The sequence below is a fragment of the Lygodium microphyllum genome, chromosome 21, assembly GCF_053477565.2.
Source record: "Lygodium microphyllum isolate KBCC chromosome 21, Lygodium_microphyllum_v1.1.10, whole genome shotgun sequence".
Lineage (NCBI taxonomy): Eukaryota > Viridiplantae > Streptophyta > Polypodiopsida > Schizaeales > Lygodiaceae > Lygodium > Lygodium microphyllum.
Window position 1 is genome coordinate 105,462,459 of NC_141155.1, and position 16,219 is coordinate 105,478,677.

Sequence of the window (16,219 nt, forward strand, 5' to 3'; positions counted from 1 at the left end):
AACGATCCTAAGGAGTGCCAAGGCTGCTAGTAGAAAAAAGAACGATCCTAAAGGAGGCAGAACTCTCTCTCTCTCTCTCTCTCTCGTTCTCTCTCTCTCTCTCTTTGTGACTCGCTCACTCGCTTGCACTTGTGTCCTTATTGCACTTTACTCATGGCAAGCCATGGCATATTTGATGTATCCTTGAGAGACTTCTGATGCTGTTGACACAACTTTTGACACCTTGAAGAGTTGGTGGCACAATTGCAGCACTTGGATTGGCTCAAATTGGCCGTCCCCTAGATTCGATGTGGGAGAGATTGTCCTCATGTTGCACATGTATGGATTAGCATATGCATATAGGGCATAATGGCTTGCTGAAAGTTATCGGCTTGGCTTTGCACTTGTGAGGATCTACCTCTTCTCCCCTTGTTTGAGTTATTCTACTCATTGTATTGACAAGATGTAGGCATTCCATACCATAGATACCATCAATACCTAGGGTCTCTGAGTAGTTGAGTAAAACTCTTTGAATGAAGTTTTTGGTTTACATGAAAAATTTCAACATGAGGACTTTAGCTAAACCCAATGTGGGTGGTCGATATTTAGGTGAAACGCTTTCAGGGTGGTAGTGAAATGAATTGTCATGTCTAAAATCCAATGAGGGATAGACATTTGGGCAATAGGCAAAAAGTTTTTTTCCTAACTCCAACTATGGGCGGCACGCGTTAATGGGAAATGTGGGTAAATTGAAGGTGTTCTTGTAAGTCTGTTGAACCTATTGCACGACTCCTATAAGGGTGTTGAAAAATAGGGCTTTGAAAATAGGGAGGGCTAGCTATCATAAAGAGCACAATCAAAATTAGTAATGAGTGCTTCATGTAGTTTTAATGTGACATGAAATGCTTCCTTTCTCAAAGCTAAAGGAAAAAGAAACATGTACTTTTTGTGGGAAAAGCAAGATCTGGCCATCGTGAAAAATGTGTGGGAGAGAATGATATCTGTTGGGCATGTTTTGAAGGGTTCTCACTAATAAAAAGGGCATAACTGTGCTCCACATTGAGTATGCAAGGTCTCCAATAAAAGATGAGAACTAATAATATGAGGGAAGAATAAAGTAGAAGTGTCGGTACTGTAACAACTATAAAAGGATCTACTTCTGCTGGGTATCATCATCGGTCCTCACTTGTGGACATGTATTGTGTTTTCTCTCTTTTCATGTGTTGGGAGCTTATGTTGTGTTGTTTCTTGTGCACGCTTGTGAAGAAACATTGCATGATGAATGGCAATGCCTATTTAGTGTGAGCCGTTTGGAAGCTCTCTTGACTCTCCATGCACAAGTCATTTCAAATTGAACTAGAACAAATCTTGGTTTGATATTGTTCTACCACCTTTTGCCACAAAATTCAGCAAATAGGATACTAGGATACTGAGAGTGTAGCATCCTTGAAATGTGTGTTGCTATATTTACCCTGATGTTTAGAAGTGCTGGTTGTTTGCGATCAGCAGAGTATTAGACACTGAATCTTATTTGTGCATGTTTCCTATTTTTGGATTTATCATCTTATATTTGGAGATCCATTGATCAAAGACCATGTGGATCTTAGAGGTGAAAAGGCTGGTCAAAAATTTCCAATAATTTGCAGCATCATTCTTCCATAACATTAATACCCTCAAGGGGTTGCTGGGCTGGTGGGACTCCATGGCCAAATGCTCCCGTGTCTTGATGTTTTTGTAGGAGAGGACGTTTTGTTATCCCTTTTTGTGTATTCCATATTTTTGACAGTGAAAATGACACTATGAAGAATGATAATTTTGTGACGCATTTAGTTGATTGAGCATTCAATCAATGGCTGGCAGAACATGTTGTGCTTTTGCTTGTGATAGTTTCACACTTTTTTGCTTGTTGAGAAGATCTTATTGCCATAGCTTAAAACATTTGGACAATCCAAATGTTTAAGATATGGCTAATTGACTATGCACATCACTAGCTCTTAAGGAGGCTGGTGAAAAATGTGCTTTCTGGCATGTTGAGTTAATGCTCCATATTTGCCTAACTTCAGGATATGAGCAAGGATAAAAAGGTGAATGAAAAAACTAAGCAAAGATGTTATGCATTAGTAGCTCTTGTATTTAGTATGTTGTATCATTTTGAGAATATCTCCTTTGTCTTTTGTATATTTCATAGTGAGAGTCTCCTTTCCGCTTTACATAGGTATCCCCAGCATTCACTGAGTCACTCATACTCCATCATTATCTAGTCAACTTATGCTCACTGAATGAACATATTGTACAAGGTCATTCACGTGGTTGAGTGGGGTTGTGTGTGTGAAACAAGATATTTCACAAAAAAATGTGTATGTAGATGCACTTAAACCACACTCACACATGCTTGGCTAATGCAGACACTACAAGGAGTTGTGTTAATTCTCAAGAATGAGTAGCTCATGTGTGCATGTGTGTATTTGCATCTTTAAAACAAAAAATGCTTATACTACTAAATAGTCATTCAAAACACACATCTTTTGTTTTATACTGATACTGAATATGCTTGAATGCAAGTTAAAACTTGGACAAATTTTTGGAAATGCTCCATCTCCAGGCCCTTGGGCATGCCAGGTGGCCATCACTTTTGTTTTGTATTTCAGATTGAAGAGTTGTAAAAAACAAATCTTCCTTAAAGTTGTCCATGTTCCAGATTGGTAGGCAGTGTCCTAAGCTTCATTCAGACACTTGATTTAATTAGAGAAGGGGCATCCAAATCCACAAAAATGATTGAAAAGTCCTGGAGAAGTTTAAGTGGATTTAATGTGATTAAAGCTATTTCTTTTCTGGGTGGTGCCATTGTGCTTATGGTTACAGATGAGGGCATGTAGTGGAAGATCTTCATAGAAATTGTTGCTAATAGAACTGACCTGTGTCTTCAGGGACATCTACTCAAGACGAGAGTGCTCCTTAAAAGCAAAGACTTCTCTGGTGCTATAGCAGAGGCTGCTCGTGTTCTGAAGAATGATGAAAATGATCTTGAAGCACTTCTGCTTCGAGGGATTGGCTATTACTACCTTGCTGATCATGATGTTGCTCTCAGGTTCAAACATTTTCAAATTTATTTAATTAGTGAAACCTCCTATCATTTAATATGTTCTCCTATGAATATTAGCCACCTAAAGTTACAGAGTCCTTGGAGAGCATGATGAGGGAGAGGGGTGAAGGGGAGTGTTACAACCTCTATGAATGTTAGCCACAAAGACTTTGAAGTCCTTGGAGAGCATGATGGGGGACAGGGGTGAAGGGGAATATGACAACCTCTTGTTTAGGTACTCCATATTTCTGCGAGGGTAGTGGTAGCGGCATTTAGAAACTGATAACTTTGTCATGCATGCATACATCTTTGAGAAATGATGAACTCAGTTATCGCGCTCTCAAATATTTACTTGAAGTTATTCAATAGCAAAAAGTAATTCTCAGTTACTGTATTTATGTTAATATGTAGGCATTATCAGAAGGGCTTGCGGCTTGATCCAGAACACCATGAATTGAAGAAAGAGTATTTCAAGCTGAAAAATTTATTAAAAAAGAGCAAGAATGTAAGCTCAAAAAGTAAAAGATTTAAGGTTTGTTGTGGTCCAAACTATCATGAAATTGAAACATCCTGATGCATTTATTTCATTACAGGCAGATGATTTATTTGAGAAAGGTAAGCTACGTATGGCAGTTGAAGAATATAAGTCAGCGCTGGCTGTAGATCCAGAAAATACTGTGTACAATGTCAATCTTCATTTAGGCCTGTGCAAGGCTCTTGTAAAGCTGGGACGGGCAAAAGATGGCTTAAGTAGCTGCTCATCTGCTTTAGACATCAATGGGGAGCTTGTAGAGGCACTGATCCAGGTTGGTACCTCAGTGTTAGCATTGCACTCTGCTTATTTTTCCTGTAACATCATTCTAGGCATTCAACTCTCTTTGTTTCTCTCCATTTAATAGCCATGATCAAATTGTGCATGTAATTGCACATTTTTGTGAAATTGCTTTCAAGATGTGAAGGTATGATAGCAGCCCCCCATATTGTTAGTGTGTCTCAGCTTACTGCACATGCATTGTTGAACGTACAGTATGATACCTCTTTTAGGAATGAATGGCTTAGTGCTATGTGTAGAAAGAAAAAGAGACTGTTATTGGATCAAAAGAATCTATATTTTGTTCATGAAGTTGGGGAAGGATGGAGGCATCCGAAAATGTTTCACAAGTCTAAGTATAAAATAGACATTGTGAGGATAATATCAGTCAAAAACAGTTGGCAAGGTGGGCATTATATTCCTCAAATAAAGAGTATCTGTTTATGTCCCTGCTAAATGTTTGTTGTATTTCAAGGATCTTTTACGTCCAAACACATTGAAAAACGTTGCTAAAGGTCTTGGCACAGGCTATCTTAATTCCATATTTTTGAGCTCTTGGTCCATTTAGGGATGGGAGAGGGGTTTTAATTATTGACTGGATGAGTTTCTATGCACACAATTTTGTAGAAGAGAGTCCAAAGTAGCAGCAATGTAAAGAGTTTATGATTATGGATAGGCTTCTCCTCTTTTCTTTTTTTTGTCCATTAGACTCAACACGCTCGAATGCCCACAAGGGGAGCAACATTCTCTTTCTCTGATTAGGGAACTTTAATTTGTAGAGAGGAGAGGCAAAAATGCTGCTGGAGGATTGGGAGGGTGCTGTGGAAGACCTCAAAGTTGTGCTCAATAAGGACCGCCAGGTATGATTTACTATGCAGATTTTAATACAATAAAGAGAAGCCTTGACATTTGCTAGCCTTTTTTTAAAATACAAAATTTAGTACTGAATTTACAAATTTGAAATATGATCTTCGGATAGTTCAAATGTTTATACTGGGTTATAATAAACAAGCCTTTTTTAAAAAATCTATCGAGATTCCATTTCACTGAATGTTGATTATCTAAAAGTTAATGAAAAATGTTTAACAATATGCCTAGTAATGCAGCAGGATAATCCAGGTATGGCATGACCTTGTGTGGGAGGGATGGTGTTTTTTCATATAAGGTGGGCTTTAACAATGCCAGCTGAACTAGCAGACTAGCTAAGGCCAAATGTTTGCAGCTAGGTTGTTAAGGAAAAGCTTTGAGTGAGTGAACACTAGCTTGAGGTTTATAAAAAATGGACCTAATCTCACTCTTCCTTTTCCTTCCCTTTTGTGATGCTGCTGATGTAGCTTGAGACCATATGCGTAATGGAGCTGTTAGCTTTTTCCTTTTTATTTAAGGTCCTTGCTGACTCTGTAGTTTCTGTTAAGTTACTTGAACATTTTGATCTCTGCAAACTCTTTCTAGTCATTGCTTTGGTATATCCTATAGCAGACTACTTTAACCTTATCTCACAACTTGAATCCTCTCTGTCATTATAAACAATTGAGAGTGCATAGATGTGTGGACGGAGTGCCCTTTGTTTTATTTGGATTGTATTCTATCAACTCTAGCAAGTCCATTGAAATCGAGGGATAATTTTGTTAGGAACCTGTAAACAAGATATAGAAATCCTGGATGTCTGTGCCATTGTGTATGTCAGTGATATCTATGTGTATGTATACTAGTTTGGAAATAGTGCATGTGGAAAGGACACATAAGCCTGCCTGACATGACGAGTGGTAATGTGGAGAGCGTGTTTGGAAATAGTGCACGTGGAAAGGACACATAAGCCTGACATGACGAGTGGTAATGTGGAGAGCATGTGCATGTGTAGAGCCAGTTAAAACCAGAATTTGAACTTACTGAGTTTTCAAGTGCTCAAATTAAAACACATCATGCTTTTGTTATTGCAGTCTTAAAGCTTCTGAATAATCTTTAATGTTTCAGAATAGAGAAGCAAGAGAAGCACTGATGAGAGCTGAACGGGGCCTGAAGCTGAGTAAACGGAAAGACTGGTACAAGGTCCTAGGTATATCCAGAACTGCTTCTGCTTCAGAGATAAAAAGGGCCTATAAAAAGCTTGCACTTCAATGGCATCCTGATAAAAATGTGGACAATCAAGAAGAAGCAGAGGCCAAATTTCGGGAGGTTGCAGAAGCCTACGAGGTTTGTCCTTGTTGAACTTACAAATTTCACTTGCTAATGTGCATATGCAGCAAATTCTACTGTGATGCTTAGTTATGTCGTCTGTGCACTGCATACATCTTTTCTCCTCTGATTGATAACCTTCATCATGGTCTTTTATCCTTGGGAAAGGTTGTGATTTTGGTTGGTTCATGCATGGATTCAAGGATTCACCTGGTAAGGCGTAAATGCAGTCTTGACTTTCAACTCCCTACTTCTGAGGGATAACACTCTACAGTTCGATAATGACAAACTTGCAAACTTGATCTCCTCAAATTCTCTAATTCTTGACATTGATTTTCATACAGTGACTTCCTTTTGTGGCATTGATCAAGTAGAATTGTTGTCTGGTTTCTTTTAAATTGCCACATATTTGGGATTGTTGCCCTTACATTATTTTACCCTTGCCACTTCTCGTCTATCTGTTTATCTTCTTTTTCTTGTTACTTTTCTGGTTCCTCTCTCTTTCAGTTGTATGTCCATCAGCAATTGCAACCTTTCAACTCTACATTCTCGTGGTTGCCCTTGAATGGTTGGCTATTATTACATCATGCAAGAGAGTTTTTCAGGAGTTGGTAAGCTTCCGAGTCTTGATTTTTAAAGTGTGTTTTCAGGTGCTGGGAGATGAAGACAAAAGAGCAAGATATGACAGGGGTGAAGATTTGGAAGAGCAAAGAATGGGGCCTGGAGGCTCTGGTTTTGAAGGGGGGTTTCCATTTGGAGGCGGGCAAACATTCACCTTTCATTTTGAAGGGGGTTTTCCAGGAGGCTTCGGGTTTCAATGACAAAGAAAGAAAACTCGTTGATATAGTTTCTGGACTACTGTCATTCACAGAGGGAGTCACCCATTAAAGCTTCTTTGATGCATTCAGATGTAATCCTTTCTGGAAAGCAAAATGACAGAGAAAGAGAGCTCCTAGCTCAAAGCAGTGCTGGTGATTCTTTGAATTGTATGTCAATATATTCAGTTTTCCTACCAACAACTTTGGTAGGGATGAGAAATTGGATGGTGGTGGTGGTTCGAACATACCGATCACTTTCTCCAGATTTGCATTGGGTTAGCTGCAGCACAGCTTGCAGAAACCCATAGAATTATTCGTGCAGAGAACAGCATGGGAGATTTTTTTCAATTCAACCCATGTAATTGAGCACACTTGGGAGAAAGATATTTTATATTGAGCTATCATCACCTGTGTTATTCTTTGATTTTGTGTGCATACTTATCTACTTCTGGGACTAGGTCACTCTGTCTTCAAAGCTTGGATATAGCTGCCTGAGAGAGGGATAAAAAGACACAGCGAGATTATGTAATGACAAGGGCGTGTCGGGAACGTTGGGAGAAGTAGTGATAGTGTTTCTGCCAGGGAGGAAGAAAACAAAGGAATACCTTAATATTGAGTTTAAGAGAGGAGCCACGTGTAATTTCAAAAGTATGTAACCTAGAAGTAAAGCTAATCAAATAGGAATGATTTGTAAATGGATGGTTTAGCCACTTTAGATCCAAAAGCATGCACACACCCACATAGAATGCGGGAGGATAGATGCAATATTTTAGAGGAGGTAGATTTTTGAAATTAACCTACTTGCCTAAGCAATGACATACCATTTGTGTTTGGGGTTGGTTATTTTTTCTTTAGTAGATCGAAAATGATGTTTCAAACAAGTTTGAATGAAAACATTTAATTGAGAATAATGATCTTTTGCACATGTTATTTGCACAATTTCTTGAATACGATTCACTTGCCTAAAAAAGGCTATAACATTTGTTCTTAGGATAATTTATTCTTCTTGTAATTGTTGCGAATGATTGAAACAAGGGGAATGAGAATATTCTTAAATGTGTCACCAATTAGTTTATTTATTGAGTAATGATCACCTCATTTTCCATGTTTATGATTCTTTCATTATACATTCATTTATCTTTTTAGATCTCATCGTTACATCTCTTTATTTAGATGATTCTTTGTGTGCGTGTGTGTTTTCATAGTTAGCACATGTATCATAGGTCCATCATCACAACTTGTAGCTCTTAAGTGGCAATCCCCTCCTCCCTTTAACACTTTGTCCCTCATCCCCTTTTACATGGTCTATTTGTACACATGGGCTTAGAGCCTTTTCTAATCTTCCTCGTTGCCTTCCCTTGGGGTGCAAGGGTAGTATCTAGAGGTGAGAGTTAGATGCGAGCTCATCTTGATAGTGAGATGTAAAAGCAAAAACTCTTTTTGATCTTAGCATCATTGTCCAAGCCAATTTAACGGCCAAGCCCATGAAGGAGTACTTGTGTCAATGAGTTTTCAACTTGGGAAGTGGAGAATGTGGTTCTTAAAGACTTGCCAAAGTCCTCACACACTTGGCAAATCTAGAGGGAAAGCTTGGAATAGAGATGGGTGTAGATAATAAGAACATTGTGAGCAAACTTCTCGATCCTAGGTGGAGGGAACATGGCTACTGGACTTATGAGCTCAGAGATGGGGTCTCAGGCATGATAATTTCTATTGCAATGGATGTTTGGTGCAATTATCGTTGCATTTGTGCAAGTATTAGACTTGGGGTCTTACCACTCTCCATAGTCCATTGCTCATGTCCATATCTCACTTGTCTTTGTCTTTTTCTCCTCTGACTAGTGACTCATCTCTTCTGATTGTTGCTCTCTCTAGCTCCCATGCAAACCCATTACCTCATGAGATTAAGCTAACCTCAAAAAATTTGCCTTAATTTGGTTGCAACTTGCCTGCATGAAGTCAAAATTTGTGAATAAGCTAGGATTAACTTGTAAGGCTAAATACTCCTAAGTGACTTATAGTGAAGTAGTACCATGAGGGAAAGGCAAAAAGAACTCCCATTGAGGAGTGAAATAGAACATGAAATCATGAGCTTCCAAGTAGTGGTAGGAGAATTGGATCTTTGGTTGCATGCTTGTTGAAGAATAATGCGACGACTTATAGGTAGTGGCTTGGTTAAGGGAGGATTTTAGAAAGCATATGCATTGAGTTGCTTTAGGGTCATGAGGTATTTAGGAACTTCTACAACTTTAATAGTTGGTTTTGGTTGCAGTCGGTTTTGGTTGTATGCCAATGGCAGCTTGAAGTGGTCACGAAAATTTTGACATCTCTTTGTCCATTACACCGTTGAGGTGTCTAAGAGCATTAAAATTTTCGCCCCTTCTCTTCTCTATTTGTATGTGTTTCTCTCTCTCTCTCTCTCTTTCGCTTTTCGTGTCCAATTTTCTTTTGTGTTATCATAGATGATCAATCTTCTTGATAACATCTATTTTTTTATAGACTCATGCCTCTTTGTTAATTCATCTATAAATTGAAACATACTTTATCAAACCTTTTCTTAACATTGATCAAAACAATAAGCCTTTGCATGAACAATGTACATATGATGAAGGTACACATATAAGTTTGAATACTTTACATATGCTCATTTAAATGGCTATATTATAGTCTATCCTAGACAAAAACACGTTGTGCAACCTCAACACCTTACACATGTATATAACACTTGATCAATGTAATGTGTTGTCCTAAACACACAAATATTTTTCAACAGCTTGTTGGAGTCTTCTACTTTTGAACTTACAACATGAAGAGAAAATGACAAAAATGATTTATAACTAGAGACAATGTACATTTTGAATGTACAAGTTTGAAAACTTGCAAGTATATCTTATGCATACTCATTGACATGACTACATGATAGTTGGTCCAAATCCAAGAAGACCTAAAAGCCCTTGCAATGGTAAGAGAAGGAAGAGCCAACATAACATGAAAATATGAAAAAAAAGAGGAACCCACTTCAATAACTCAAAACTTCAAAATTAAGATGAATATTCAACATATAAATGCATATCAAGTACCAATTACCTTCAAAGAGGAAGAGATAACTATGTGGGAGCAAAGGGAAAGGGATATTTATCAAGAAGCCAAGGATGATGCAACTATTATGGGTATGAAGCCCATTGGGAAAGAAAGAGTGGAAAGAAAATGGCCGATCAACAAGGAAGGAGCTTCAAACTTTAAAATGGACCAAATACTAATTACATGCCATCAACCTCAAATAAACTCAACAACAGTGGTAAGCAAGTCTTGATACCCAATTGTATGCCATACAAATAAGCAACATCCTAGAGATGAATGGTACATGGACTTTCAAAGCCTCCAATCACATTACTTATCACTTAGAATGAGTCGCATTGTGCTAACTCAAGATCTTGCACTTGTATATGGTACCGAATCCATGTTATATATGGTCTTCATTGCACAAACATGATCCAACAACTAGTTTAGAGTCTTATAAATTTGATAAGTAGCCAAAGATAATCCTTAATATGATGATTAGCCATTCAACAAGTACCACAACCTCAATGGCTACCCTAGTCTCACGTTAATCTTCGTGAGCTTGTTATTCATGGAGATTCACTTACTCACTCTTCCTCAAATAATAAGGCATGGATGATGTTTCGATTCACTTATGTTAGCAATCTTATTTGGATTGAGAAAAGATGACTCTTTGTGATTGTTATTTCTACTAAAGCATAGCTCTATGAGATAAGCTAAGATGACAATAGAATCCTTGCTCTCAAACTACAATAAGAAGACCTCATCTCTCCATAAATCACTAATATGTGCATCCAAGACTTTGAATATGTAAAGACCAATGAGCACAATTGAAACAATACTGGCTACAAGAAAGAGAAATGTACCCATACTTTCCAGCCACCTAAAATCCAATAGAAGAAGAGTGAGCACTATGATCATGTTAGGATATGTCTTATGTTGCTTTTAAAAAAAAACCTCAATTCTCCACACTTTTAGCATAGTCTTTGAAATGATCTCCATTGCTTGTACTCCCAACTCCCTTTTGACCCTCAACTATTCATTGTTTTTGTTTTGTGTGTAGACTCTCTAGTCATCTCCTCCCCAAGAGATACATTCCTTCCATTAGAAATGGAGCAATGAGGGTTGAACATGCAACACAAGGTTTGAAACTCTCAAAACTCCAAACACACAAGTGGCCATTATTTTGCTATACAAATACATATCTTGTACCAAATTGTGTAACATAGACAATCCCTTTTTAAAGGGGATCACTCACACCTTCAAAAGCATGTAAAATGAGCCTTACTCATTGTTGTAAAGTAGCATAAAGATTCACAATTACTAACATTTATATACAAATAATTACCAAACATCTATATCCAAGATTAAAGATTAAGAGTTGACATAAGAGAGAACACAAACAAAATCGAGACTAGGAAACATACCATGTTGGATCAATAATCTACATCAACTCTGACTTTTAAAATCTCGCTCACTTTTGCAATGAAATGAATATAGTTATTGATATGAGCTAGTAAATTCAAATATGCTTTAGAACAATGTATCTCCTCATGTGAGTTGTGGAATACAACCGCATGTAAATTATCCACAAAGTATGTGCAACTCATCACAATGAGGAGCTTTTTAAGATGCCATGTTGGATTGGGTTTAAGCTACAAGTAGTGCATACACAAACATTCCTTCTTTCAAGGAAGAAATGTGATTATGCAAAAATATTCATCCTTCTAGGCCATGCTGCAAAAGTGGTTACATTTAATTTAGTACATGTATTATTCAATTGATTATACAAAGACAACAAAGTGCATGAATGGACATGAGCATGGAAAGACTTAGGCTTATCTATGTCCATGATATTTTCTTGAAAATTACATATTAGATTCTTACTTAGCAAGTACGATCAAGCAACATCTTTGCCATTAGAGAAAGTTTTCATTATCTGTGGCAAACTTGCTTTACAAATGGAAAGGAAAACTACTAATATGTATACCACTCTAAATTAGTATGTCTCTATCTTGCTCTTCATAGATTAGCATCTTGCATAACATTGGAGGTCTTAGCAAAATTGCATGGGTGTAAATGAAGTACAACTTATGGCATAATCATTGACTTTTGTAAGGTCATCCCCACATTTGGCTTAAGGGATGCATACATTTAGCGACCTTAAGTTCTATTTAAGAAGTTAGCTAAAGACTTTGAGCCTTTGAGAAATATCCCCTATATTATATCAATTGATGACCCATTTATTACTATCATTACCTGAAAGGAGAACCACGAAGATTACTTCAATCTCAAAAGGGTTCCCTTCAATCACCTTGCAATTAATAATTCCAACAAATTATTCAATATGAAACTATGATATAGGATTAGTTGGGTTAATCCAAACTCTTTGAACAACTAGAAGTGCACTAGGCCAAAGATGTGCCAGGGGTGAGTTGGTTAACTAATATTTGATAGGACAATGTCCTTATCCAACCCAATCATGCATGCTAGTGTCCTTTAAAGGATGCAAAGAAGGCAAGCTAAGGAAACTTTGGAGAGGTTTTGAGGTAGAAATGATAAGGGTTGTTGGGACTCACGACATCAAGGTGAATTACGAGAATGAGGTATATTTAAGCAACATTTCTTGAAAAAAATTGTTTACTTGGAATCACAAAAGATGCTTGCTAGAGGTACCAACAAGGGGGAAGTTCCACCTAGAACTATTAACTATAAATAGCTATTAGTGATCGATCTTTTAAGGAATATTGTAATTAGTTCAACATTAATGCATTATGAGAATTCCAAGAATACTTCTATGGAAAAGCTATTGTCCAAAGTTTTATACAACATAGTATTTATAAACTTACTCTCCTTGATGCAATCATTGTGTGAACCTCCAACATTAGAGTTTGAAAGAGAGGAGTTAACCACGTTTATTCGTATACACTGCTATATTTTAGAGCCCTCAATAACCTTTAGAATCTAACTTTGAGCCAAAACCAAATGAAAGGCAAACTAAACACTTTGATCAAAGATGTGATTATGCTCACTTTAACAAAAAAGAAGAAGGTATGACATCTATTCTATAGAGCATTCATTAAGCTCATTTACCTAATATAAAACATCTATGAGAAAATAGAGAAGCGATTCTGCATTCTATACCTTAGAGAGAATACAAATCATATCTTTAAAAAATCCAAAATAAACTTAAACATCACTACTACTAACATTTCCATAGGAAGTATTTGGATAACCAATGAATATAATTAATCCTTATGTTTTCTAAAGGAGATGTGCCTTTATTAAGCTTACATCCTCTTAATATGTTTTTTGAATATGCAATTAGTAAAAGAAAGATTGCTTAAATATTTCATGTAAAACAAAAGTATGCAAAGAGAGATCCACACCTAAGAATACCTCCATTGTAGCATCAATCCAACTTTAAAACTTAAGAGAATTACAAAATTGCATACAACAAACCCTTTGTCACCTTTTTCTTAGATAGTAATGTACAATCAATGTTATCATATGATGGAGAAGAAATAACTTTCAGTGCTTTACATATACAATTATCTACCCTACGCAACATTAGCCCTATCAATGTTTATCATTTGAAAATAGAGTCCTTTGAATGTCAATGTTTGAACAAGTAAGCATCGTACATTAGAGGGAATATGGAATCAAAAAGGGCTCTTTAGCTTAAGAGTTAGTGACTCTCCTAATGATAAGAGATTTGAGGTGGACCAATAGGAGAGGGGGTGGTGTTCACATTTCATCTAGTCCCTTATTCTCCTTGTCCCTACCTCCTAGGACTACTTAATGAGTTTTCCCCTCTAATTGTAAGTTATTGCTTTTATGTTCTTAGCTTATATGTTTTTGAGGTTTTTACTTCTCTTCTATCAGACATTTTCCCTTCAAATCTTGTTGAGGACTAGCCTTTGTGAAGCTTTTTTGGGACATACAAAGCTCTACATGTGGATGTGAGTGAGACAATGATGATTGAAAAGTCATCTTTTACAGCACAATATTTTTTTCTATAAGTTTATATATATAGTGCCTACATCGGTTAATTCGTATGGTTCTCTTGAACACTTGTCCATCTCTCAATTCTTGGGATGGCCCATTTCAGATGAGTGGACACTTCAGACATTAAAAATGAAGATCGTACATGACATTCATGCTCATTGAGATCCCAGAGTGCTTCAAGGTTAGTGGATCTTTCATGGTTTGTACCAATTCATGTTTTTGCATATATATTCAAAAGCACTAATGTGCATCAATGTTCCTCCATGTTCATTTGTAAGAACGTAATAGAGGACTTTCTTAATTTCACTTTTGTGAAGAAGGATGGAAAGAGATGGATGGGATACACAAAGGTGATATCTTTTCGTGTAGAGTGGTGGCCTCTAGTGTTACATTTAGTTACTTGATTACATGTCCATCATTATACATGTGTTTCTATTATCGATTTTGGATGAAGAAAGCAGGCCAATGGACTCCCTTGGAGTCCATTGAAGACATGGGACAAGTATTTGATATTCAAACTCATATGTGAGGTGAAATGATCGAGTTAATCACACTAAATGATTGTTGGAGTCAGTAGTCTTGATAGATTAAAAAAAACTAAAAGTCTAGGTCTATGGCCTATGAAAACCAGTCACTTGGTCTCATTTTCATTTTCCAACTCTCCAACCACTTCTCCTCTCCCAAGCACCCTAGCTTTTGCCTCCACCCCTTCTTCCACGATTGATCACACTCTTAATAGCTTCATGCAATTTCTTCAAGGCATAGAATCCACTAGGAGATCAAATCTTTACAATACTTTTTATCTTGATATCAAGTACGATGATACAGTATTGTGCCATGGTCCAAGCGTGCAATACCCTATCAAGTACATGAATACATACTTACAAGGATATACCATTGGGTTCTAGGATTCTGACGAAGAATGGGTGCCATGAAATCTCTTGAAGTACATCAATGACACAGAGGCGTTTTGAAAATGATTGGTTCATTTTTGTGCAAATCTAACCTTTGCCTACTTCAAGCACCTCACTCCTCGACAAGCAAGGGTACGACCTTGATTAACATGACACTGACTACCTCTCATGGATTGCCACTTTCATTTTGTTAATGAAGGTGAAGACTCACTTGCAGTCATAGTATAGTGGCTGGTGAAGAGCATGTGGGAGGCTTACTGAAGGATGCCCCTAATCCAAAGCCTTCACCAATAGACAATGCTAGAGAGGAAGCAAAGGTTGCAAAAGAGGCAAAAGCTCTAGACCTTATGGTTGATAGAGCTATAATAAATGTGGATAACACCTTAGGAGGTGGCTCAAGTGGGTAGGAGGTTGCCCCCTCTACCGTTGATGTAGATTGTCACATAGATAGCATGAGTGAAGTTTGACGACAAAGAATTCATATTTCTCCATGATGTGGAGAAATTTTTTGGAGTGAGAGGATGAGGTGTTGTTGATGCTGGCAATCGCCAACCAATGACTTTGCCCTTGTGTCTGATGATCTGCTTACAAAGTACAATAGCCTAAAGCTAGAAGACATAGATGGCGCACTCATAGCTCTTGGAGATGTTGTGGACTTAGCAAAGCACGTGACAGTTTAGCACCCAAGAGTTTGAGGTAATGTAGGCTAGCTTGATGGCAGGATAAGTGCCTTTGGAAGAGCAACAAGCCCCCAATCAATGGGTCTAAGTTAATTGTGGACTTGATTAAACCCTTGGAGGTTGCTGTTGATGCTGAGCAAGCAGGAAGTAAGTGTATCAATAATCCCTCTAGATGCTTCATTTTACAATGTATACTATTTTGAGCTAATTCAATGTAGGCCGCGCACGATATCGATTATTTTGCAAGTTGCCACCAAAAGGGTCGAGGAGTGTTTGAGAAGGATGCCTTCATAGGGCACTACATTGACAAGATCCCCATTGTTGACATAGCGATTTTCCATGCCACCTTCACACTAGACAGATGGACTTAGCTCGCTATGCTGAAGGCCTTATCAAAAGTGCTGTGTGCAACCAACATCACCTCGAATGCACACAATATCATTCTTGTTTAAAAGAAGTTGGTGAAGCACGTATTTGGTACATGCCTACGCAAAATAATACTGTAGGCCGTGGGGATCGACAAAGCCATTGGAGCCAATTAGGCCGCCATGTAGGAGAGTGTCAAGGTAGGGTTGTTATTAGAGGAGGCCAAGAAGAGATGGAAGCAAGTCCACAAGAAAATCAAGCACTTGAAGATGGCCTCAGTTGTATTGAGCTCGAGTATTCTAAGCATAGTCTTGTAAAGCAAAAGG

At 37.6% G+C, this 16,219-nt stretch overlaps 1 protein-coding gene across 1 annotated transcript in view; it reads left to right on the forward strand.

Moving 5' to 3' along the window:
* Nucleotides 1-7,289, forward strand: part of LOC148018381 (dnaJ protein P58IPK homolog B-like) — a 71,661-nt gene extending 64,372 nt beyond the window's left edge. Inside the window, exons 5-10 of the mRNA XM_087662011.1 lie at nt 2,907-3,067; nt 3,473-3,566; nt 3,655-3,867; nt 4,652-4,732; nt 5,847-6,065; nt 6,698-7,289. Coding sequence (XP_087518137.1) covers nt 2,907-3,067; nt 3,473-3,566; nt 3,655-3,867; nt 4,652-4,732; nt 5,847-6,065; nt 6,698-6,868 — 939 coding nt within the window. The 3' untranslated portion in view covers nt 6,869-7,289. The remainder of the gene's footprint in view (nt 1-2,906; nt 3,068-3,472; nt 3,567-3,654; nt 3,868-4,651; nt 4,733-5,846; nt 6,066-6,697) is intronic.
* The last annotated feature ends 8,930 nt before the right edge of the window (nt 7,290-16,219 follow it).